Here is a 27,063-nt window from a genome sequence, read left to right on the forward strand (position 1 = left end):
TCTCTCTCTCGCGCTTCCTCTCCTTCTTTTCGCATTTATGTCTTTCGGTTTCTTTTTTTTTATTATTTCAATTATATTTAGCATATCGTGTACTAAAGGAATAATTAATTCCTCCTGAATAAATGAGCGAAGTGAAGAATAAAATTAAAATCTTGCATCGATTGATTCGTTAATTTTTTATGTCGCATATCAGAGAGAGAGAGAGAGAGAGAGAGAGAGAGAGAGAGAGAGAGAGAGAGAGAGTTTCTTTGGCAATCTCACCGGCTTAAAAAATTTAACATTTCTCACGCGCGCGCGCACTGCCTAGCACATTCGACGATGAAGATGCAAAGGAAAGCGCAACGGCTCCATACATCTTATCAGAAGAGCAATTTGTTGATGCGCAGCCCCATGTCCGCCTTGAACGCCCCACACACTACACGCGGACCATTTTCTTTTCCTTTCCTGCAAGAGTGATGCGCGATAACGCACGGAAAAGAACGCGTGTAACGTAACGACCGCCATTTGGAATAATTAATTGTGGCAGCGCTATGACGGATGGCGACTCCCCGCGCGACTTGGAGCGGCGAGGAGGGTGCGGACCGAGGTCCCGGTCCCGCGAGATTTATTTCTGTAGTGTACGACTCGATGTCACCGCGGCATCCCGAGAATCGCGTTTGTACGGACCTATTTATAGCGGCGGAGTATTTGTCTCGATAAGCCTCGCGACGAGCAATGGATCAATCTTGCAGCGGACGCCTCAAGGCGCACGCTCGACATTTGTGCGCGAGCGGATCGGCGTTTCGAAGTAATTGAGTTCCGGAGAGAAATGTCATCACACACACACACACACACACACACACACACACACACACACACACACACACACACACACACACACACACAGTGTGACGCGACACCGTTTCGGCGATAGCGCCGAATAAGAGAGATGTGCGACAGTCGATAACTCGAAATGTTGCAATCGATAATATAATCTTTACACGTGTATGTAACAGATAACTCATCTGATACTTTTTCTCTCCGTTGTAGTCGAACGCATCTTTGCAGGAGAAAAGAAGACGATCTGAAGAAGCGACGAGAACGATTGAGAAACGAGGCGTTTCCGTCGGAATCTCATAGGCTTTTTCAAATTTCACACCTCCGACGCACGGAGAGGTGCGCGATATATTTTCATTAATGCAATTGACTTAATTTACCAACGCTCATACACGGAAGTAAATGTACATTGCGCGACTGAAGAATAACGTCGATGTATCTTGTTTGACGGACCGAAGAATTTCTGCTAGCACCGCGATAATTATTGATGCGCCTGCGGCTGCACGCGGTTGTAATCAATTTAACCTCGCACAATACAAAAATAGACGAAAATCGATATCTCGCCCCGCAGGAATATCGGAACACACATTGCATCGACGTGACGCGAAGGGTATTATAAAAAGCGAGGAAATTATGAAATAATAGGAAGAAAAAGAAGAGAAGAGAAAGAGAGAGAGAGAGAGAGAGAGAGAGAGAGAGAGAGAGAGAGAGAGAGAGAGAGATTATGTGAATAATAACAAATTGGCCGATATATTATGTAATTATTCTGATGAATAATTCAATAATTTACAAGGCGGCGCGAAATTATAAGACACTATTTGTATCTAGCGAAGAGACCAACGTTAAAAGTTAAAAAAAAAAAAAAGGAAAAACAATCCGTCGTTCGTTAATTGCGTCTATCATCTACAATCATTGATCAATGTCTACTAATTGCGTCACGTAGCCACCGACAGGCGCATGTAGAAAGCGGAGGTTATCACAAAACGCGGATGATATCACACCGTCGAGCTTGACGGTGTAGGAAAATTCCTCAGCGCATCGAGGCGCCAAAGTGTCATCGCGAGTGAGCGGAAAAGCAAACTTTCCGTTAAACCATTTCGCCTCGATCCTCGGATAAGCGGCACACAGATCTCATTCTAGCTCGGCCAGCCAAATTTCCACGGATGTCGTCCTGAAAAACAATGCGGCACATTGAAGTCGATCCCGAGCGAAGGTCGCGAGACCTCAGGGACGATCAGTATGCGGCGAAAACAGCCACGCGCGGCAGAAATGGCGGGGGATACGATTTAGAGGTAGGTCGATACACGCAGGATGCAGGACGCAGGACGATTCTCAGCACGAGCGAGCGATTGAACGGCTAACGATTCCCGAGAACGGAGCGAGGCTGCGGCGCTGCACTTTGCATTTTCGACGACCGCGCGCGCCGATTATTGACGTCGCGCGATTTCTTCGCCGACGCGGTTTCTCGCCCGGTTGCCGATTTCGCACGTGTGGGATACGCTGAACGTGTGCGTGCGCACGACGACGACGACGACGACGACGACGACGACGACGACGACGACGACGACGACGGCGACGGCGACGACGACGGCGGCGGCGGCGGCGGCGGCGGCACGGGAGGAACCGGAGGTGCGGTGGGGCGGAGAGACGTGGGCGGAGGTGGAGACGTAGACGAAGGAACGTAAGGGAGGCTACGTACAAGGAATTCATGAATACGAGATTGCACTCGAGGAGCCCCGGGTAAAAGGCTGCTGCAGTTACCGGCTACTGCCGCGCACGGTTAGATCCCGTCGAGACTGAAAGAAGCGACGTTACATACAGAACGAACCGACGAACGAGAGAACCTTTTTCTCTCCTCCCCTCGCCTCCTTTTTCTCCTTTTCTCTCTCGCTCCCGCTCCTTTTTTCCCCCTTTTCTCTTTTCAAAGAACGAGACTTTGGACGCGCGCTGCTACGAGCGCGAGCGAAAAACGTCGTCACGGAGGAGGCGCGCGTTCCTTTAACGCTGATCCCGCTGATTGCTCTCGTCCCGTAGAGGAAATCTCCCCGTCGTGCGCGAGACACGTGAGATTAGATTTAGAGAAGTCCTCGAACGAACACGGGAACGGGCGATCTGCCAAACGTGAGGCTTCCGGCGCTGCTCCATTATTCTCTTCATTTCGCTAATATGGCCGATTGATAGCGCGCTCTCCGTAGAACTTTCTCAGGATCTTCCCAACGCTGCAGGATTGACTGCGACTAGAATTGTCGAATTTACCCCAAGAATGATTGTCCGATTGGCGTGAAACGACCAGTAGCCAGCGTCCCTGGACGGGTTTCGTCAAATATTAAAACTAGCTCGTTAATTATTTATTCATTTACTGATCATTACTCGTTATTTATCTTCCTAATTTCAATACACTTTAGTGTATTTGACCCAAAGTGCCGCTGAAAACTAACAGGAGTCAGCCGACTACGAATGTCGCTCTACGACACACAATCGGGAAGCCCATTCTAACCTCAAATTTTCTGTCTAAAATCGAAACACAAATGCCACGAGAGAATTCGCGTTAATTTTCAGTCAGATACATTTTTGAGCTTTCAAACATGGAGCCCCCCCCCCCATTTGTACACCAACTATTGTATTCGATACACTGAGAAAAAATTGTATTAAAATTAAATAAATATTTGTCCGAATACGACTGTGAATACATTTATTCAAATTAAGCGACTGATTTCTAAAATGAAATACAGAAGTTCTCTGAATGTAAACTTTTTTCTGGAATCTTAGAAAATAATTGCTTAATTTAAGTAAATGTATTCACAGTCGTATTCGAACAAATATTTGTTTAGTTTCAATACAATTTTTCCTCTTCGGTGTAGAATGAAAAGCAAGGAGGAAGAAAAGAAAATTCTAAATTGGAGACCAGACGAAATCTTGAGGGAGGGGGGGGGACAATCTGGGCTCGTGATCGCGTATCTGAAACATCACTTCAATTTTCAACTTGAATCTGCATAGACTTGGGGAAATCGGGCCAATTTTCCGCGCTCGGGGATCTCGCGGAAATGATTTCCTCGTGTGTGTCGTAGAGTGGCGGTGCCATATTTCAAGGACGGATTAATCAACTCCGTTGTGCACACGCGAGGTCGTCCCGCTTAACTCTCTGGAAACAATTTGGTTTCGGCGCGGGAATTACGAAACAGCATCGAGTAATGGGGGGAGGGGGAGGGGGGAGAGGAGAGAAATAGCATTGACAGAGAAAGTATGCGCCATGCACTACTAATTAAAACGAGACTTTTCACTTTACCTCGCGATCTCGCGAGCAAGATTGTTGTTGTCACGCGGAACGCGTGCGTGCGCGCGCGCGAGAAATGTATAATGAACGTTTAATAAGCTCGGGCTGCTTTTTTGCCGCCTCTGAGCGAGTCGCTATGGGCGTTTTCAGCGGCAAGGGTAAATACTCCGGTCGCTAAATTGAATGAGCGGCAAAAATGCTTAAAGGATGAGGACGAGCCTGCCGCTGGCGCGGTCGGCGCTCCGATGCGAGGAGGAGCGTTGCCGTGTTGCGTTGCGTATCCTCGGAAGAGAGTTTGCCCGCCAGGAACGCCAGCAATTTCGCGAAATAAGCGACAACACCTCGACCATTCGCCCAACCAGGTTATCCACGACAACGGCCGAGGGCTGGAATGCGGCCAGCAATTTTCGAAGGAAGTTCGCGTGTCCCCGTGGCGAGCGAACGAACGCCCTCTCGCGTGTCCTCGCACATCCGGCTTCGCTCGCTCCGCGAGGGGGAAGAACTTCGCGCTCGCTCTCGGGACTTGGGACTCCTGCGATCGCTCGATCTCCGGCCACGTAATTGACTCCGGCTCCTCGTTCGACTCTCCGTCCGAAAATCGCCGCGCGCCGCGCGCCAATCCCCTGCTCTCTGTCGACGAAGAAGAATCTCTCTCCCTCTCTCTCTCGCCTTTGTTACTCTTCTCTTATTAACCTCGCAATTTTTGCGGCGGATAATTCTCGTATTTCTCGCGGCACATGCCGCGTTTATCGTTGCACCGGCGCGCATTACGGCTTCCCTCGTATCGATGTTCTTTGCACGTTCGCAGTGGTTATCGCTTCGTTCACGATAGTTTGTTTAATTTCTATCAATACCATATCTATTATATACAGTTCTTTTTTACATCAAGGTGCCCCCATTTATATATATATATATATATATGTATTGTATATTTATGTAATTTATAATAGGATGTAAATTATAGTAAAATATATTTAATTTTATTAATAATATATCTAAAAGGGGTGAGACAGATGAAATAACATTTTAAATATTTTTACTCAGGTATATGTTTGAAAAGTAATGAATTGCACTGAAAAATATTTTGAGTACGTCATTCCTTATTTCCGACAGTCTGGAAATATGAATTTAAACAAATATTTATTAAAACATTCTCTTCTAAAATAAAAACTTTCGAATTTAAAATTTGATAAATTTATTTACTAAACTTCATTCTAATATAGAGTAAATCAGAATTAAATTGAAGCGAGTATTTAAAAAAAGTCACTTTGTAATTGTCATACTTTAATTTACTATAATCAAGTAAAGAAATTTTAGGAATGGTAGTTAGCGTAAATATATTGGGAGTGTAATACCCGTCCAATAAATATCTAAATTTCTGGCAAGACCACCGCATCGGTCGCAAAAGCGCGGCGCGGCCATTGACCTGCGCCGGATCATTTTGGCGAGCATCGAGCTGGAAGGAATATTTCGCAAAAAATTACACGAATCGCGGAACAGCATCGATTTTCATTTCTCGCGAATTTCGCCCGCGAGCGATTTGACGACTCCGTACTCTCGCGCGGTATTATGTAAAAGCACAGCGTTCGATCTCGATTGCGTCGCTCTTCGCGAAAACGCTCCGTGTCCGGTTCCGAGTGAATACATCCTGGCCGGCTGCGGAAACCTGACCATCGATCTCCATTCGATCTATTCTCGGAGCAGTTCACGGCGATCGATATAAATAGATCGACGTACTCGTTCGACGACTCGCACGCATTTGTTCCGCGTCGACGGGCGGCGGCGGGGCGGCAGGATTTGTCGATCCTGACGGTGGAATCCTTCTCTCTCTCGTCCGGCTCTCGTACACCCGACCGGCGCATCCGACCACGTTCGCGTTTCCGCGTCGTGTCATTTCACTCGCGTCGTAAATACAGTCTGTAAAGTAAGAGCGTGCACGGCATAAATGGCAGTTGGCGCTTCAAATATCGTCCTAGTATTTTTGTGAGCCGATAGATGAAATCCTAGTCGCGAATGCTTGGTCACAAAAGATTCAGTTCAGGCGTCGAACTCTAACCTGAGAAACACGTTAACCGCCATGAGTGCCACATACGCATCGCGCTACGAGGCTGTGTGCTCCTTTGTTCCCACCCCAAAGGACCAAAAATGTCATATGCAGTGGCTGCTAAATACACGGGAAAGTCAAAATCGTTCGTCGCCAAGTGGGTTCAGCAACATAAGAGGATAAAAAATGTCGATGACTTGCCAGAACGTGGCTCGATAGGCAAAGTGACGTCGAATATGGAAAAAGAAATTGTGAATTTGTTTAAGCGGAACCCGACCTTAATGCTTAAAATTTATGAGAAGTGTTTGTTGCCGACTGCTGAACGATGCTTCATAAAAAAAGAAAAAAAAAACGAGGACTGGATCTTACAGGAAGACAACGAGCCAAAACACCGGAGCAAGCTTTGCACCGAGTGAAAAGAACAGTCCGGCATCGTCACACTTGATTGGCCATCGCAGTCGCCAGATGCGAATCCCATTGAAAATGTGTGGGCATATCTCAAGCACAAGCTTCGAGGAAAAAGAGTGTGCACTTTGAAGCAGCTGACACGACAAATTCGTGTCATTTGGAGGTCTTTACCGAACGAATACGCAGTCAACTTGGTGGAAAGTATGCCTCGGCAGATGCCAGGCAATTATCAATGCCGGTGGTGACTGGACTCATTATTAATGCGTATAGCGTTTTTCTTCTCATGGAGTATAATAAATCCATGTACTTGAAAATCATTAAAATCATTAAAATCATTAAAATCATTAAAATTAAATTTTTCTACACATTAACCCGTACACGCTCTTACTTTACAGACTGTAAGTAACGCAGATACGCGCGAACGCGGTCCACCTACACATCGCAATACGGACTTGTTTGCGAAATCGTTCGATAAAGCACGCGCGAGGGCGACTATACTCGTCACCGGAAGTCGATCAGCCCCGATCGGCCTACTATTTGTCGTCTCGCCCGCTTTGCATGCTTATTGTGAGAAAGCGCGCTATCGCCTGAAAGAAAAGGCAGAAAAGAAGAAACACCACTCGCGAAATTTTCGCTTCAACGTCCTTCATAAAGCGCGTTTACAAACAACGTGACGTCGCACATTTTCTAATAATCGATTTAAAATTCCTATAATTAGCGCAAAATATCAGGAGCGTGCGATCTAGTTTTTTTTTTCTTTTGCAAGAGACGGCACTAATAACGGCCAGTTTTGTCGAAGACACTCCAATTACAGCTGTTGTTTCTCAATATTTTAATATTAATCCGTGATATTTAGTTTCATTTATTCAGCAATTAGACGCGGTGTTGATACCATCTTGAAAATGAAGAGCTTCCTAAAGAGCATTTTCGACGACGCGTGGCTTTTGTGTTTGTTTTTCAATTAAAGAAGAAAACGGTGGCTGAGGGTCACAGAATTCTGATCGAAACTTATGGCGATGTTTAAACGATTACACTAGTCGACACTGATATTTTGTCACTTCAAAAGGAGTGACACATGATTTCGATAGAATTCTTCCCGTAGATTACGAAACTGAAATCCAAAGTGTTCCATCACGTCACATTTTTGAGAAAATGGCGGTCAAAATGTGAAAAAAAAAAAAAAAACGCGTTCTTGGCACTTTCTGAACCTCAAGGTGACAAGGAAACGGGACGTGATACAATACTGTACTGTACGTAGGCTCAAATTAAAGCTTGAACCTTAAACTTTAAATATATGACGCTAGATAACATGTGACAATACTGTGTGGAGTCGTGTAGCACTGGTTTCTTGACTGGACGTTTAACAGTGAACCTAGTTGCCCTGTAAAGCCTAAAATAAGCTTATATAAAAGAAACCAACTTAAAATAAAATGGTTTAAAGAAGTTACTATAAATTATAAAAAAAATTAATGAAATATATAAAAAAATATATATATATAAATATTAACGAAACTGTTCTTTTGAGGATCTATTCAATCCTAATGTTAAAATGAATGAATTTCGCAAAAGCAAATTCTGAAAATCCCAAAAATACTTTTCCTCCTACGAATGAATAAACATGCTGCAAGTAATTAATAAGTACTTGAAACTATGAATGTGTCTTCAAGTGGTGTAGGCACGAAAGGAAAAGATATACGCAAACGTCTGCCAAGAATCAACTCTGGGTCTCCCGAGTGAACGCTAGCGTTCAGCCACTAACTTGATTACAGTTTAGCTACCAATCTGATTACCGACGATTTATGTTAACCTTCAATAGCTGTCTTAAATTTTCTTATTTTAAGCTATTTTATCTTACGTTTGCTTACTTGAGACTGTCCGTTGTAATCAGGTTCACTGTCAAACGCGGCGTCTAAATTGGCGCGCGCCTAGTCGAAAAACCAGTGCCACACGATTCCACAGTATTGTCACATGCTATTTAGCGTTATATACTTAAAGTTTAAGGTTCAAGCTTTAATTTGAGCCCACGTACAGTATTGTCCTCACGTCCCGTTTCCTTGTGACAGAGGTTTAAAAGGTGCCAAAAAAGCGTTTTTTTTTCACATTTTAACCGCCATTTTCTCAACGTCTCTGACGTGATGGAACATTTTGGATTCTTCAGACTTGTAATCTGCGGGAAAAGTCCTATCGAAATCATGTGTCACTCTTTTTGTGAAAAAAAAAAAAAAAAAAAAAAAAGTCGCAAAATGTAGACTAGTGTTATTGTGTTGAGATCCACAATCGAGTTTTGTCGACGGTGAAAACTGTATTTCATATGAGAATGATTGAACCCATCCCCCCTCTCCCCCCCGAGAATCCCTTCCCTGAACTTCCGATTCCGAGGACTTGTACTTTTTCCTCTTCCTCCCGCCTCGTATCGCATGCACGCATATCACAATTTAGTAACCTCTCCCGATATGAATTATTAGCCGATAAACGTAAAGGGAACTTTATTGCACGGTGCAGGCGCGAGAAAAATATGCGCTACAAAGTGACGACGTGTAGATAGCCCGGAGCCGCGAGCGGGAGATCGAATAAGAGAAAGGGGGGCGATCCTATCAGAAGTAAAGGATGATCCTGGTCCACAATCGTGGATCACGGTGATCGTCTACGCCTACGAAGTTCTCTCTGCCTTCGATCCTGCCAGGGGGAGATCCTCCGCCGTGTCGGGCTGAATTTATCCGCGCTGAGAGATCCTCCTGCCGGATATGCAACGATACACCATCGCCGCGCCGCGCTAATATTCGGTTTGTCGCGACGCAGTGATATCGCAGGATCATGCACATTTGAGACGATAAGCACCGGGCGGTCGCGTCGCGATCTCGGCGAGATCGCTTCCAGGAGCCAGCTATCGTCAGCTAATAACAATTTCGTCGACGGGTATATTGAGCGAGCGAGCGAGATCAAATTAATGCGAACTACCGACGTTATAGAGCTTCGAAATAGGAATTATCCGTGAATTTTTATTCACGCCAGTTTCAAAACATAGCAGCAATATTGTGAATTTTTGCTTCTGCGCGCGTGCGTGTGTGTGTGAATCCGATAAAAATTGTAATTCCGACGATAATTCCGCGTTCGATGGAGAATCCGCGGCAAACTCTTATAACAAAAAGTGCTGTTCGCCTCTGTTCGCTCAAAGTGAATCAGCGAAAGGAGTTTCAGTAAGCAGTAAAAACACTTTCACCTTACGGCCTCGTCTTAAATCTCATTGATTTTATGACGAACGAAAATAAAATTTCACCGCAAAATCATGGCGATACACAAATTCATTATTATACGCTGAGTCGAAATTTCTGCATTAAGAATAATTTCTTCCCAAATAAGGTAAACAATGTAATCATTAACATCTCAAAGTCACTGGCAAAGTATAGAAAAAAAACCTTGAGAAATAAAATTCCTCTGACATATTAGCGGAGAATAACTATACAGGATGGCAGGACTCACAAAATGGAGGAGAAAAGCCCCGACAAACATGGGTAAAAAAATTAATATTGCTGGAATTACGAATAATTATTTATTTTAATTAAAGCAAGTGACTTACTCGCTTCTTTCGCGCTTTTTTATTCTCTGATGTAAAGTAAGTCTGTAAAGTAAGAGCGTGTACGGCATAAATGGCAGTTGGCACTTCAAATATCGTCCTAGTTTTTTTTTAGCCGTATTGTGAGGCATATCTCAAGCACAAGCTTCGAGGAAAAAGGGTGCGCACTTTGAAGCAGCTGACACGACAAATTCGTGTCATTTGGAGGTCTTTACCGAACGAATACACAGTCAACTTGGTGGAAAGTATGCCTCGGCAGATGCCAGGCAATTATTATCAATGCCGGTGGTGACTGGACTCATTATTAATATAGTATAGCGTTTTTCTTCTCATGGAGTACAACAAATCCATGTACTTGAAAATCATTAAAAATAAATTTTTCTACGCATTAACCCGTACACGCTCTTACTTTACAGACTGTAACTCGTCTGTATCATTTATCGGTGAAGAAAGTACCGTGCTTTAAAGGAATCTCTGAAAAAAGTCTCTTCGCTCTTGCTCGGAATGTGAACAAACATCCATTTTCTCCTATTTATTACAATAAGAATGACATCGTATTGCTCTGACCAAAAAATGACAACCAAGAAATGCATTTCGTGTATAGCAATGCACCGAGAAGCGAGTAAGTCTTTTGCTTTCGTTAAAATAGATAATTGCTCCCACAATATTAACTTTTCGATCCATCTTTATCAGGTCCTTTTCCCCCGTCTTAAAAAGTCCTAAACCCTTTTCTTTAATCCTTTAACGCCTACTGGTGATTATAGTTACCAGAAACGCATTTAAGAATCCATAAGTTAGTCAAAAAAGGAGATATTTTCGTTTTCTTTGCGTCACTGTTTGCGCCAAAGGTGAATTCCTCTTCTAAAAAATGGTACATAGATTGTATGTAGATTCGGTTCAGTCTGTTTTTAGCTCAGTTTTAATAATAACATGTTTTGTCAAATTCCGAGTAGGTATAGATAGCATTGTCACTGACATCTAGAAGTGCACTATAAATGAATAGAATGGTGAATCTGTTATAATTTTATACATTTGGAAGCTTTCTCAGTTGCAAAATGTGAAATTAAAAGAATACAGAAATTCAAAATGGCGAATCCAATATGGTAGACACGAAAATCAAGAAATTAACCTATTTTCGTGAAACCTGGTGACCTACAGCGCTTTTTATGCGGCGAAAAATGAAGGGACGATTGACTATCTAAATGATGATCTATAAGATATTCTTCTGAAATAGTAAGCTTGACGCTCTGAATGAGAAACTTCACTCACAAATATAGTAAAGTTTCAACTAAAAAAAATGTCAAGCTGATTATCAGAGTTATGTCGTATAGATTACCCTTCATTTTTCTCTGTTGCTCATTTCGTATATGCTTTTAGGATCCAAGTCATAATTACCAATAAACAATAAACAAAAATTTGAAAAAAATCAAGAATCATTTGATACGTCAGAAAATTCCGTAGTTTTTCGTAGATATAAAATTCTTATATTTTCTTTTGGTTATCACTGTTTACAGTCTGCTTAGTTAAAAAAAAAAAACTCAAATTTTATTCTTAAAACACTTATAAAAAAGTCGGGAGTTACAGGGTTAAACACTCTACATATACGAACGTAGCGCGCTGTTTTCACCTATTTTCACACGGCCACTTTTCGCCAATACTCTATAGACAGAGATTTTGTTTCTCAAGTTTGTTTTTGTACGCACAACCCGCCGATAAATTCACGATAGCAATGATTGTATCACTCAGCGCCTCTATGCAGGCGCAACGCTCGCTGCCGAGAATTACCACATCGGATGTAAGGCATTCCCTTCCTTGCTCGGCACGATTCGCATCTAGCTATTTCCGTTCGGGCAAGCTCCTTAGACGACTTTCGGCGAATCGTGCAAGGGGCCCTATCGATTCCGTATCCCATTCTCGATCGGCGGCGAAGGCGAGAGAGAGAGAGAGAGAGAGAGAGAGAGAGAGAGAGAGACAGAGAGAGAGAGAGAGAGAGAGAGAGAGAGAGAGAGAGAAAGAGAGAGAGAGAGAGAGAGAGAGAGTACCTATGAGACGCGAGTAAACTCCGTAGGAAGGAGAAGGTGGAGCAATTTTAACGCGAGAATGGGCCCCTTAGGCCAAGGTGATCGAAAGCGATATACACGAAAGGAGTAACGAGCCGGCGTCGTTAGCGGCACACGGTGTATTTAGAGCGTCTGGCGCGGGAAGGTAACAAGAAGGGTAACGAATTTCTTGGCCGGCTCTGCTCGTTCACGACCTAAGGAGCAGCACGCGGCGTGCCTCGACAGATCGATACACTCTCTCCTCCTCGCCTCGGCTAAACGGAATGGACGACCGAGCGCGATAATTTACCGCCTTCGGAAATTTCGAAAAATGAGTATAACCCTGTATAACCCGTGAGCGCCGCTGCTCCTTGGATACGTGTGCCGCACTCGCGGGCCTCGAAGACGGGAAGAACAAAGGAAATATACCGTGCATTTTTCGCGAGAGGCACGGAGGAGGTGGAATATTTTCGGAGAGACTCGAGAGGTTTCGGAAGATGACGCAAGGGTATCGCGATACTGCTCTGATCGGGACTCAGGCGGAAATTTCTCAGGATTTTCTCGAACACGGCGTAGATAGAATTACCAAATTTGCCGCAAAATCGTTTGTTCGATTGCGGCACCAGCTGGGAATTTCTTAGCTTTATTCCAAAAATTTTTCATTCCTTGGCAAAAAATCGAAACAGAAATGTTATACTATGTAAACTTGCGTTTTTTTTTTTTCAGTCGAAATAACATTGTTATACCTTTCAAACAGTGCCAAACAGAGCGTTCCATTTTTGCATAAACTATTGCATATTCTATTGTATTCAACAGAATAAAAAATAAAAATTCTAGTGCGAAATAAAAACCAGGAAAGATATCAAGGTAACATTGGGCTTCCAACTTGGAATCCGTGTAGTTCAAATATTATATCTCTATAAAATATTTCTATTTATATTTCTGTAAAAACGTTTACAATTTTATGAAACCAACTGGAACAAATGGAAACTACGAAAACTGCTTCATGTCGGTGTTCATGTCTCCCATCATCTTTTTAATATATCACATGCAATATAATTGTACAGGGTGTACGGAGAGTACCGGGACAGCGAAATATCTCGAAAACTAAACATTTTAGATATTTCGCCGTCCCGATACTTTTCATACACTTTATATGTAACTTAAATCCAGATTTCGGGAGATCAAACTAGACCCCGGTTCGATCCAAAGAAATTTTCTATGCGGAAAAATTCCAACGAGAGATTTCGCGAAGAAAATACGATTCCACTTTCTCTTCCCGGAGAAATATCGTGATATCTCAACAAAGCCCAAAATTATTTTCTAAATTGGAAACAGTGTATTCCGCATATACTGAAATGTTATGCTCAATAACCGGTGAATCGATTATAAATATAACACGGCAATCAGTAAAATCTTACTGAAAGGTGCAGTTCAGCAATTGTTTCCATTGCTGATAGAGTTTGCAAACATAGTTAGTGTCACCGCGCGCAAAGCGCATAGAAATCCATCGTCCATGAACGCAGCAAGTTTCATCCCTAAGCTGTTAACGACGGAAATATCTGCGGAAAGGAAAATGGCTTCTGCTGTGTCGAAGGAAATATCCTCGCATTAAAAAGGAATAAATACTTATGACGGAGCAACTGGAGCAAGACATATGTTTATGTCTTCGGGGTCATTGAATTTAAAATTCAGAAACAAAAAAATATAACGCCCAACAATTGCTTTGTTATAAGTATTATTTTTTTTTTGTATTCCGGAATGCGCGAATATTTTTGCGCCATCAGCAGTTTGGGCCGCCGCTCTTCTTTCCGCGGATATTCCCGTCGTTAATAGCTAAGGGATTAAACGTGGCACAGCGTGTGGCGGATTTGTGCGCCACAGAATTTGCGGTGAGATCTTACCTCCGCTCCGGTCCGCAAATCAGATTTAAGGCGCGAAGCGTCTCTCAAGCGGGCGTGTTTTCACTGAAGATCACTCAACGCGCTCAACGATTGTCCGTGAAACACCCTTTTCACCGATCCCATCGGGGACATTTCCACTGACTCACTCGAAGAGAGTACGATTGCGTCGGCCGAGCGAGCGTAAACTCAGCGTAATTTTTCTCACTCAGACTCGCGCGGACGACAACGTCTCTCGCGCGCGCGCGAGAGAGGCGTCCGCGTCGCCGTGGAACGCCGCCGGTCGTCGAAGCGCCGCCATCTCCCGTCCGCGAGAACGCGAGGCGCGAATCGATGTGGGTTCAACGGTTTCGTTAACCTCCCGGCGAAAACGAAAGTCACCGCGTGCAGCAACGTCAGAGAGACAGCAGCAACATCAGCAGCCGCGCAGCGTGCGCGGCGCGATGGTCTCGCGCCGCGCCGGAGGAGGCCGACGGCATGGCGCGCGCGACCTCGATCGAGGACACTCGCCCGGCCGAGAATCGCGGATATCCTTTGGGCCTTGCTGTGTTACATCAATGCGCATTATGATGCAAAACGCGGCGCGTAACGCCGCGCCGGAAGGTGCATTAACACGGCGCGAGCCGGCGAAAATATCTCTCCTTCCACCCCGCGCCACGCGGCGCGGCGCGTTACGCACATGTCGCTGACGCGCGGCGCATGCGCACCTGCGCGTGTGAGCCCATGAGTCGCGTGAGTCGCGGTCAAACGTACCTTATCCATCGGGCTAAACTCCTGCGGTCTCGCTGGAAATGTCACACTCGAGTGAGCCACAGTCACGGGACTCTCGCGAGCCGCGAGCCGCGGACGCCTGAATGTTCGGCTAACCTCGCCATCTCGCCGATGTTTCATCGCTCGACGTGGAAAGTGCGAGCGGTATCGTGAACCCGGTAAGCCGCGGCGAGGGTGTTCGAAATTCGCGGGCTACGCGTTTCACTTGGCCGCTTAACACTTTACATGCGGGCGATGTGTTTGACTTTTACAGCGCTCATCTGCCGGCAACGCGGCGAATTCCCGATCCCATGTCGATGAAGCGGCGAATCTGCTTCGCAGATTGACAACGCCGTTTTCTCGCTGTTGATCGGCAAAAGTAGCCCGCGCGGCACGTAGCTCAGGGAGGATTCACATTTGAGGAAAAAGAATCGAGAAAACAGAAAGGTGGAAATCAGAACTCTCTCTCTCTCTCTCTCTCTCTCTCTCTCTCTCGAGAGAGAGAGAGAGAGAGAGAGAGAGAGAGACACAAACTACCAGCGCGACTTCTGATTGGCTGCTGCCTTTCTGTTCTCTGCTTTTTTCCTCGAGTAGACGAATCCTCCCTTAAGGGGTAACATCTGAGTGAACGCCTGAAAATACAGAGTAAATTTGGGAATTTTTTGTAGTTAAATAACAACATCGATGGAAAATTAGTTTGAAGGCCTCTAACGTGCATACCTTAAACTATACAAAACAATTTTTTGTTATTATTTTGCTTCAAGATGGCGACGCTGAAGTTCTCCGAGTGAAACCACGTTTTTCAAATTGGCTTGCGGCAGAACTTCAACAAATTTCATCCGATCCACTCGAAATTCTTACAGTAGCTGCTAAACTAAATTCTCTAGAGAAGTACACATGATCTTTACAATCGGTTAAAAACTTTTGTTATTGCAAATATTTTTTTCACTGAATTTCTGGGACAAAACTAAAACTTTTTTTTTCTAATGTTCACCATTTCTACAAAAATCGATATTTTAACATATACGTGTTTTAACATATACTTCTCTAGCAAATTTAATGTAGATTAACAAAAATCTTGCCTTTCTGTCCTTTTCGAAAGTGTACAGCATTTCTGCTGCAAGCCGCGGGAAGAGAAAACCCATGAGAAAAATGCGGTTTTACTTGGAGAACTTCAGCGCCGCCATCTCGAGGCAAAATAATGACAAAAAATTGCTTAGTGTAGTTTACGGGACGCACGTTAGAGGCGTTCAAACCAATTTTTCATCTATGTTGTCATTTAACTACAAAAAATTCCCAAACTTACTCTGTGTTTTCAGGCGTTCACTCACAGATGTTACCCCTTAAGCTGTGCAAAATATCCCGCATATAAAGCGTTAACATCGCGATACGCACAGATCGAGCGTGCATTCGTCTGTCGGGACCAAGCTTTTCTCGACATCTCTCGCGGACATACGAACTATGAAAATACGAATATCGGTAGTACACAAGTGCTACCAACCGAAGGTGCGGTGGTGCCTAGACACTCGCGAACAAAAAGGGATCGGACGCGAGAAGAATCGCCGTGAACACGCGCAAAGCGTGATGTCACACACGGCGAATGTCAATAGACGTCGGGAAATTAACGACGCGAACTTTTTCCCGTCCTTCGTCGCGTAATTTAACTCGGCTACTCTACTGCGCTTAATACATCAAAGCGACAAACGTGCCAACTACAGCCAACTACACACCGTGCGGGAATATCGATAGTTAAAGGACAATCACGTTGCTAAATTGCCTCGACGAACTATGTACACTATGCAAGCATGCTAGTCGATACTTGGCGAAAATGTACCACACATGAGAACGCCTCAAATTACACCGCCATCTTCCCCATTCTATGTCGCGGATGTATACATCATGGTACTCGACTCGAGAGATCTACGTGAGCGCAAAGAGACGACGCGAGCGAGAGAAAGAGAGAGAGAGAGAGAGAGAGAGAGAGAGAGAGAGAGAGAGAGAATAGTCTTCGTATGCTAAATGATGTATTGTCTCATCGGTTTGTTTGGAGAACAGAGAAAAGAAAAGAGCGAGAGAGAGAAAGAGATATAATATCGTATTATACAGGGTATCCGGGATCTTTCCGGGAAACGGAAAATTGTAAATTGATTAATCAGATGAAACTTAAAAGAAAAGTCATGTATTATTTTGCAAAAATCGCAACGGCAATTAAGTTATTAATGAATGAAAATTGATTTTCATTCATTAAATTTTGAATTTTAATTGATAATTTGAAAATTTGCGTACTTAGCGACAGATTCAGGATTTAGGGTTCAATTAGGGTTCATATCTATCACTGGACACTAGACACAGAGCCGTCATATAATTGTAGGTTAGGTTATTCCGAAGAAAAAAGTTCTCCATCATTTGGCAAATAAGTGCGCGAATTTTCAAGTTATCAATTAAAAGATCCTTTAAATGTGGTCATTTTCAATCATTAATAACTCAATAATTACTGCAATTTTTGCAAAATGGTAGACGATTTTCCTTCTCAGTTTGACCTGATTAATCTACACAATTTTTCGTTTCCGAAGGATCCCGGACACCCTGTATGTATTATATATATTCTTTCTTTCTCTTCTTGATTCCTCGAATTTGGATAAAGCGAAACACTCGTCTTATCGGAGTCAAGACCCGTAAATAACCGCCGCACTTTAAATGGTGTGCATAAAGAAAACGGAAAATTGCTGATTAATGTCGTTACGTAACAGCGCCTCGTTAGTAAAATGTGCAAAAATATTCGCTTTACGTAACCCTCTTCTACCATAACCGGATTGTATAACAAATGCACGACGTGACAGCGTTTTACCGCAACTTTCTCTGCAAACTCACGAAACCAAAAGTTAATAAATCGACGTTGCCACGCCGATGCATGTATAAGAAGAAGGTATTCATCAGTTCGTATCGTGAGTACCGATTGTTCCGTCAAAATTATACACAACTACGTAAACTAATTATTTCTCTTCTAATCAGACACGCGACTCAATCATATTAATATAAAGTTATATCACGCGGCCAAGTGGTCAACATGTGCAAAATAAAAAAGAGAAATATATATATATATATATATATATGTACATATAAACACGAACATATCCATCCTTCTCCAAGGCGTCGCCTGGATTCTCTCTCTCTTCGCTATGCGCACTCGTCGCGAAACAATAAATACAAAAGGGGAGCAGGGAGAACGACGATCGGTGAGGAACGAAAGGCGTGGTCGCATGCTATTAGTAATAGTGAAGACGTACCCTGTACCAAGTGGCCACCTGCGAGGCGCTCGAAAGGGGTGGAGAAGCGGTGGTGGTTTATCCGTAACACAACCGGAGAAGTGGAGGGTGGAGGGCCCGGGAGGCGCGTATTTTTTTGTTTTGCGGATTTGTATTCGTTCGTACGAAGGGGGGTTGTGCGCGCGTTCGTAGATAGGCCCCACAACACGAGACGATAGCACAGACGTGTGGCGGTTGGTGGTGGCGGGTGTGGAGTGTATTTCGCCCCGTGCAGGGTGAGGCAAAAGCAAAAACAACAACAACAACAACACCACAGATCAGAAAATACACTGTCATCGACGATCACGCACGCTCTTCGCGAGGCGATATATATATATATATATATATATATATATATATATATACACACACGTATGTATGTCTGTATACATATATATATACACGTATGTATACGCATCTATGTATGTATGTGAGTATGTATATGTATGTATATACATATACACATACATATGTATGATTGACTTTTGTTTTAAACTCTTTGTTTACAACAAAAGTTTTAAACATGTTTTAAACATTCGAAAATTTTACACATATATATATATATATATCTTTTAAAACATGTATCATTTTAAGCGTTTAATATAAATTTTGGATGTAAAATTATTAAATATATACATTATTGCACGATTATTAAAAAAAAATAATTATCACATGTACATGTATATATATATATATATTATATCTATTTACTTAATAATTCACATCTTGCACATATTTCATAATTTATTTAAGTGAAATGATTAAAGAAAAGTTTTCTTATTAAACAATCAACTATATTCTAAATCTCATCAAAAATCAAATGTTCAAACCAAAAACCGAACACATGTATGTTCAGAACATAAAATTGTTTCAAACAAAAAGAAAATTATATTTTGGGTTTTTTTTACTTTAAACATGTCTTTACCAATCCTGCATGTATACGTATGTATATACATGTATGTACGTATATATAAATCTATACACGTATATAATAAATGTATGAGTAATTAATACAAGTGCATATACATATCGAAAAATGTTATCCCAGGATGAATTGGAAGACAGGCGCTTAATATGTTTAACACACACACATATATATATATATGTTATATATATATATATGATTCTTTTTTTACGATAATTGTCACATGGAAAGTTAACGTCTCTCTCTCTCTCTCTCTCTCTCTCTCTCGTATTAACGCGCCAATATTTAATGCGATGCAAACGGTCGTCGAATTCATCCTGTGAGCGCAGGGTGTAAAATATATCTCAATGAGAGAAAGTATAGCGTACACACACACGAGTGTGTACGCGTGCGTGTATGTATGTACGTGTGCATGTATACGTGTGTAACGAAATCATAAACGGTAATCAATGGGTTCGACGGGACTTTTGAAACGGGATCAAGACGCGTACCAGTACGCGTTGTTCTTTTTTCTTCATGCAAAACGGAAAACGCGCGTATGATCCGATCAATGCGCCGTGTACTGGTACTGCGCGTATCCAGATCGCTTGAAGTCTCTCCCTCCCACGTGCCAGATGCACCAGTCGTTGCGTACATATTTTTGCTCGAATAATCACACCAACAGAACACTCTGTGGATCGACCTGGTGGAACGTGGCGCGTGAGAGAGAATTAAAAGAAATGTACACATATCGCGAAATATGCAGACGAGTCGACGAGTCGACGAATCTGCGAGAGAAACGAAAAGGGGATGACGAAGCGGTCGAGAGAACAAAAATGTCAGGTGATAAGCAGTCAGTAGTCGTTGTTCTGCGGAGGACTTAACGGGAACATATATCGGGGTTTCTGTGCTGTACCTCCTGTGTCCCGGAAGGCAAGCATGTGGGGCAGAAAGACGACACGCGTGAAAATTCTTGCGTGACAGTGAGAGCGAGAGCAAGAGCAAGAGAGAAAGAGAGTGAGTGAGTGAGTGAGTGAGTGAGTGAGTGAGTGAGTGAATAAGAAAGAGAGAGAGAGGGGGGAGGGAGGGAGAGAGAGAAAGAGAGAGAGAGAGAGAGAGAGAGAGAGAGAGAGAGAGAGAGAGAGAGAGAGAGAGAGAGAGAGAGAGAGAGAGAGAGAGAGAGAGAGAGAGAGAGAGAGAGAGTGAGAGTGAGAGGGGCGGAGGAAGGGAGCAGAGAAAGAGAAGGAAAGTGGAAAGAAAAGAAATAACAGGACGGAAGACTGAGCGTGACTGGCTTGACAGAAAGCGAAAAGCCACACACATATCGATATTCTAGTCTCTATTTCGCCCAACAGAGAGATATACTCGCGCGTGTGTGCATGTTCATCCTCGACACGCGTCTTCGGCAACAAGGTGCGCGTCTAACACGTGCTTGTGCGGTCGTCAAAGTTCCCAAGAGTCGGACGAGAGTACGACGTGAACGAGTACCTGGTGGTATTCAAAGGCGATGACGAGTATCGAATCGCGCGCAACGCGTTGTAGACCGAATCGGACGTGATTTCTTTGGAATCGTGCGAGAGGGAATTCACACAGAGAGATCAGAGAGGTAAAAGAGTATAAAATTACAGCTGGAGAATTTGGCGACCGTTCGGCGGGTAGTTCGCCGTTTCTCTTCAGACTGTTTCAAAAAGAAAAAAAAAGAGAGAGAGAGAGAGAGAGAGAGAGAGAGAGAGAGAAAAAATCTCGGAGGAAGAAATAGTGTAAATTCTTGGCTTCCTCTTCCCGATCTCGAGATTAGCCTTGCGAAGTTGAAAGAAAACAGGAAGAAAGTGATATTTAGATGTGTCTGTCACGCTGAAACCTCTCTGAATTCGTTTTATAAATGTGAAGAAGGATACATGCAAATGATTTGATGCTTGATTGCGCCGGTATAGTCGGATCAATGAAACGCGCGTCGAGAGCACCGATGTTTCCCCGCAAGGAAAAGCCTCAACGCTCTCGGATAAAGACGAGCGACGGAAGAGGGTGGACTCGATCCGATTACCGTCTTTGAACCCGGCGTACTTCGTGACTCTCGACAGTCCCCCATGGGACGATCCGCCATGAGAGCAGCAGACACTGGAATTTCGCTCTCTCTCCTCGCCTCGAGAATTCGTCATTACTCGCTCTGGCGGCTCTTAATTTCGCGCTGTCTGCAATCTCGCGAAATCGGCATGTAAAGCGCGCTCTCGCTCTCGCGCGCGAGAGCTGCCGCTGCTTCGCTCTCTCGGTGCGCAACATTGTGCGCGTACTTTTTGCCGCCTGAGGAACTATGAGTGGTTTCGCGGCGACGAAGAGGGCGAAAAGGAGGAAAGGAAAGGAACGCCGTGATAGTGTGTGTGTGTGTGTATGTGTGTGTGTGTGCGTGAGATAGAGATAGAGATAGATAGAGAGAGAGATAGAGAGAGAGAGATAGAGAGAGAGAGGGGGGGGTGGGGGAGGGGGGAGATGGGGAATGAAGAAGAAGAAGAAGAGGGAGAAGAAGAAGAAGAAGAAGAAGAAGAGGAAGGTGGAGGAGGAGAGGGCGGACGGAGGGAACGTCCTTCGAAAAAAGCCTGATGGAGTCCTTGGGACCCGGCGGTACGCGAGAAGCGGATGCACGGTGATAAATGACAGATCCGATGGGGTTCGACCGTAATCGGCGATTAATCGATACTCGGCGATCCTCGTGAAATATACACGCGACCGCAATTTCCAGCGGGAACAAATCGCCCCGGGTAGCGCAGGTACGAATTATATTATGCTGCAGCTACGAGAGATCGCGGCGAATTTCTCAACGAAACGCGCGGGGCCGTACGTGGTGCACACACGTACGAGGGGGGAGGGGGGGAGCGAGGATAGAGGGAGGTACGCGCGCGCGCGCACTGGCGCAACCGCGCGTCGCGCCGTCTCTCTCTCTCTCTCTCTCTCGCACACGCGCGCGGGCGAGCCGATTCCGCGCTAAATCGGGGTTACGAATTATATTTACCAGCGCTTTCGATCGAGCGGGGGAATTTCTCGACAAAATACGTGTAATTATCGTACGAAGGACTCGCCCGCGCGCGATGGAGACGGCAAAACGAGAATCCGCCACGGGCTTCATAAATTTCCGACGTAAGCATCGTTCGGTCAGAAATAACACGAGAAAGAAGAAGAGTGAGTGGGAGAATGAGGGCTGGGGGAAGAGGGGGGGAGAGAGAGAGAGAGAGAGTACGCGCGGGATTTATTGCCGCGAAAGAGAATAATGCGTTCCGTTTTCAATTTCTCCCCCTCATCTTCCACCGCGGCAACCTGCCTGTCTGTCCATCCGTCCATTCGTTCGTTCGTTCTTTCGTACGTCCGTCTGTCCGTCTATCCGTCGCTATCGAGCAGTCGGGAGATAAATATTAGCCGGGGGCGCGGGGGAAGGAAAGGGGAGAAATCGCTCGATCGTCGTAAAGGGAGCGTCGCGATACGCCCTCCTCCACAGGCTCTTTTCAAAGTGTCCCTCAGAAGAGATTCGGGATATAAGCGAGAAGAAGAGAGGAAGAAACACACACACACACAGAGAGAGAGAGAGAGAGAGAGAGAGAGAGAGAGAGAGAGAGAGAGAGAGAGAGAGAGAGAGAGAGAGAGAGAGAGAGAGAGAGAAACTCGGCTACCTACGACAAGTCCTTTCATACCTTGGGCAAGGATGCCAGGCATTGCTGCTTCACGTCCCAGACCAGCTGATCCTTGGGAAACTGTAGACACTTGCTGACGTAGAGCTCGGGCACGTGGACTCTGGCGAGCAGCACACCCTCGTCGACGGGGGTATTCTCCGCCGCCGTGAGCGCATCCTGCGTCTGCTGACCTTGACCCTGCGTCGCGCCGCCACCCTGAGGTACAACGACCTGGCCCTGAGGCTGCACCGTACCGCCAGCACTAGGAGAGTTCTGCTGTTGCTGCTGTTGCTGCTGCTGCTGCTGTTGTTGCTGAGGAGACTGCTGCGGAGTCTGCTGCTGCTGCTGTTGCTGCTGAGGCGGTTGCTGTTGTGGCGACTGCTGCTGCTGCTGCTGCTGCTGCTGCTGCTGCTGCTGCTGCTGTTGCTTTGGTCCCGCCTCCATTGCGAGGACCTCGCGGTTCCTGAGGATCCCACCTTCACTAGCTCACATCTGCAACGGAAAAGTTCAAATCACTGATCATTGATGATATTCTTGTTAGCAACGGTTATAGTAAGAAATACAATCATTGACATCTCTACATCCACTAGAAGGGTGTATAAGAAAGTTGATGAAATAAAGTTCCTTTAATGTATTAGCGAAGAGCAACTATGCAGAGCATTTACAAGAGGATTCAGGACTTTAAGGGCAGAGAGTATTCACAAAATGTCCTAATAAAAAGTCTTAATAAACATAAACATCAAAAAATTAATATTATTGGAGTTATGAACAATTATTTATTTTCATGAAAGCAAGGGGTCTACTCGCATCTGGTATATGAAGTGCATTTTTGCTATTTCTTTATTAAAGTAATACGATGTAATTCTTACCGTACCGTGAAAACTTTGTGATAGCTCTCTGCAACTGTTCACTATTTACCAGGGTATGCGACTAACAATTGCTTGGTGAAGCGTGCGTGTAAGTGGGAAGAAAATAGATGCTTGTTTATATTCCGAGCAAGAGCGAAGAGATTCGTTTTAGAGATTTCTTTAAAGTATGATACTCTCTTCATCGATAAATGACGTAGACAAGTTACATCAGATAAGGAAAAAGCACCAGAAGCGAGTAAGTCCCTTGCTTTAATTATAATAAATAATTGTTCATAACTCCGAGAATATTAATTTTTCGACTGATATTTTCGACGACTTTTTTCCTCCATTTTGCGAGTACCATCTGCCCTTAAAGACGTAAACCTTTTTTTTAAACACCCTGTATACACATATAAACCCCTGATATATACATATATATATATATATATATGCGAAAAATTCTTATAATCAAAATACGCGGTGTTGGAAGAAATTTACTGATCGATCTGTAATTAAAAAAAATTAAATTAAATACAATAATTTGATTCTATTCTGTAATTTTTAATGGATTTCAAGTACAGTGCTTGAGATACCCAAACCTCTCATCTCATTAATTTCTTCCATAATCTCAGTATCTCATTGAGTCGTTTACACAATTTGTGCAAAACACACCATGCTCGACTCCAGCAATGGCATCGCGACGTAGAAAAAAGATAATTATATCCCAGGAGCGTGCGCGAGTCTGGTGAAGCGCGGATTCGTTAACGAGCGTGTAAGTGTCGTAAACGGTATATGTACTCGACGGGAAACAACACAACAACAATACAACGACGACGACAACGACGACGACGACGACGACGACGACGACGAAGAAGATGACAACGCCGCACGCAAGTGACAACGCGAGAAGGGGGAGGGGCAGGGGCGTTCTGGTCGAAGAAGATAAAGAAGAAATTAAAACGACGGGAGATTCGCTATTTACAGCTGCAGTGAGAAGCTAACGGTAAAGGGAGGAGACGGGATTACCGCAATGGAAATAAAGAAACGGCGCCGGACGCCGCGGAGATTTTTAAGGCTCGTAAAAAAGATTTTATATCTCGCAATACACGATTTTCCCTCCTTCGCTTCCCCCCCCCCTCTCTCTCTCTCTCTCTCCTTCTTCTCCGTGCGCAAAAGCCTTTTTTTATTTTTCCAGCGCACGTCGGCTCTGTGATGCGTAATCAAAGATCCAAATCGAAGCGACGCTACTACGTGGCTCAAGAGTCTGCCGACTGCCACCGGCCGAGTAAAAAATTGTTAGGGCCATCCTCATGAAGCATAAGGCCCCCGATAAGGCTGAAGGTAGAATGCTTTAAAAAGGGATGCCTCATTATTACCACATCAGGCCCCGAGATGGATCTTTTAGGGATACCTTACGATTTTACGAAATAAGGCTTTGATGAGGAAAACTGATAAGGACCTTAGAAGGATTTTTTAAGGATGCCTTAGATCTAATAAGTAAGGCTTTGATAGGAAAAGCTGAGAAGGTCCTTAGAAGGATCTTTTAAGAATGCTTTAGATATACAAAATTAAGTTTTGTTATAGAAAATTAGTAAGATCTGAAGCGTATAATAAAATTGCGTATAATAAAATAATGTAATATTGTTTTAGTAAGTACGCTTTATCTGGTCCTTTTAAAAATTCTTTAATCGTACGCAATTACCGCAATTAAAAATAAATTTTATTAGCTTTATTAATTACCATATTCATTGGTCTCTTTTCTAGTGTTACCTTCGTTTTAAAATGCAGCAAACTTTAATGAAAACAGTGGCAGGATTTTTATGTGTAAAGAATGCTATATTTTACTGTGAAGTGTGCTATATTTTTAAAGTAAAAAGTTCTTGTTGTACACCAACAAGGTTATAAAGAAGTAAAGAAATTACAGTCTAAATTTCTTGGAATGAAGAAAAAGGAATATATTTTTACTCAAGCAGTAATAAAAATATTCCCTTATAAGACCCTATTAAATATTGCCTTATAAGGCCCTCGCAACACTGCCTTATAAGGACCGGTTAAACCATTTCTCACACATCTTGTAGGGTCCTTGTCTAACTATCCCTACTAGGGTCCGATTAATGTTAGAAAAAAATAATCAGTCCCTTACCAGAGTCCTATTAATTTTTCTACTCGGGCGCTAGCCCGCTACTACGCCGCGCTGCCTGGACAATCGCAGGAGCACCTCTCCGACAGGAGAGAGACGCGAGCGTAATTTATATAACGCCAGCCCCCGATGGCTTTTCTTCCACGCCGAGCCGTGGGGAAAAGAATGACCGATCCGTTCGAAGCGCGAAACTCATCGTTTTGAATTGATTATGCAAATTAACTGCGCGCTCACCTTCGCGTCGCGCGACGTGCGATGCGTGCGCGGCAGGGTCGACGACTCCGTGAGCACCGAGCAATTCTCTACGTATATATATGCTAAGAATTATCAAAGAATGGACGTAGCTTGATATATTCGAAGCTTTGAACAATTCGACGATAGGGCTTCGAGTCTTCCGATTCTACGTGTTGCTTGCAATACGTTGGAAACATCGAGGCTCCTCTCACAGAACTTAATCGACTTCTCGAAATTCCAAATATACTCACACTTTGGAATTTTATTCGACGATTTAATGTTCTCGAAAATTTGACAAGTATGAAGCTTTCGAAGAACCGAAATAGAAATTGATAGTCCTGATCAAACCTGGTCACACCTGGCGTCCCTTCGTGCATGCAAAAATAAACGTCCGTGAAATAACGAATTGCGAACTAACGCGTTTCGGTGCTTAAATTGGCAAGAGCATGCGCGCCGACACAAGTTTGTGGCAGTCACAATACGGACGATTCACGTCACCGACGTACCATTGAGAATTCATTCGGGAGAGTTGCGGCTAATAAAGTGCGATTCTTTGAAAAACTCCAGGTCCGAGGTCGGCCCTCGAATTCGCATTCGAGAGCCCGACTCTGAACACGCGCGGCGATTCCTCTTGCATGTTTTCGAATTACCGTATGACGACAGGCGTTTGTACGAATTAATTAACTAGCCGACCTGCCCGCTTTTGATCCCGACGAGAGAGAGAGAGAGAGAGAGAGAGAGAGAGAGAGAGCAGCGCGGCGCGCTCGTCTCTCGACTCTCGCTTCGACGACTGGTTGCCGTTAGCCGCGAAAGGGCCGAAAAGCCCTCAGAGGATCCGCCGGGTGGGTGTAATCCGAAGATGCACGATTCATAAACTTGAGAGATAAGATGAAACGATCTTTGATAATCTCGGATACCTTTTGAGTCATCTCGTTCGGCGCGGGCTGATTTCTATGAACGAGCCTCTGATAAATGGACCTCTATCCTTCCTCCTCATCACAATGATGGACTACGGCCGGCATGATATACGTATCGTCGCAGAGCGACGCGCCGCGCATCCGTCTTTATCTCGCGGCCTCTCGCATCTGTGAACGCGCGCGCATTCACCGCGATAACGCGTTTCGCCGTTTTATAATTCCGCCTCCAACCTGTCGGATTAATCATCGG

At 44.2% G+C, this 27,063-nt stretch overlaps 1 protein-coding gene across 11 annotated transcripts in view; it reads right to left on the bottom strand.

The window, feature by feature from the left end:
- Positions 1–27,063, bottom strand: part of Prosap (SH3 and multiple ankyrin repeat domains prosap) — a 231,773-nt gene that overhangs the window by 37,695 nt on the left and 167,015 nt on the right. For 8 of the 11 annotated variants that reach the window (XM_025306690.1, XM_025306699.1, XM_025306696.1 and 5 more), the window contains 2 exons: positions 22,695–23,166; positions 18,094–18,113 (listed from right to left, as the gene is read on the bottom strand). In XM_025306690.1, coding sequence (XP_025162475.1) covers positions 18,094–18,113; positions 22,695–23,118 — 444 coding nt within the window. In that variant the 5' untranslated portion in view covers positions 23,119–23,166. The remainder of the gene's footprint in view (positions 1–18,093; positions 18,114–22,694; positions 23,167–27,063) is intronic. The other 3 variants (XM_025306698.1, XM_025306694.1, XM_025306693.1) reach the window with 2 other exon arrangements.

Source organism: Harpegnathos saltator, unplaced genomic scaffold, assembly GCF_003227715.2.
Source record: "Harpegnathos saltator strain DR-91 unplaced genomic scaffold, Hsal_v8.6 scaffold8, whole genome shotgun sequence".
NCBI lineage: Eukaryota > Metazoa > Arthropoda > Insecta > Hymenoptera > Formicidae > Harpegnathos > Harpegnathos saltator.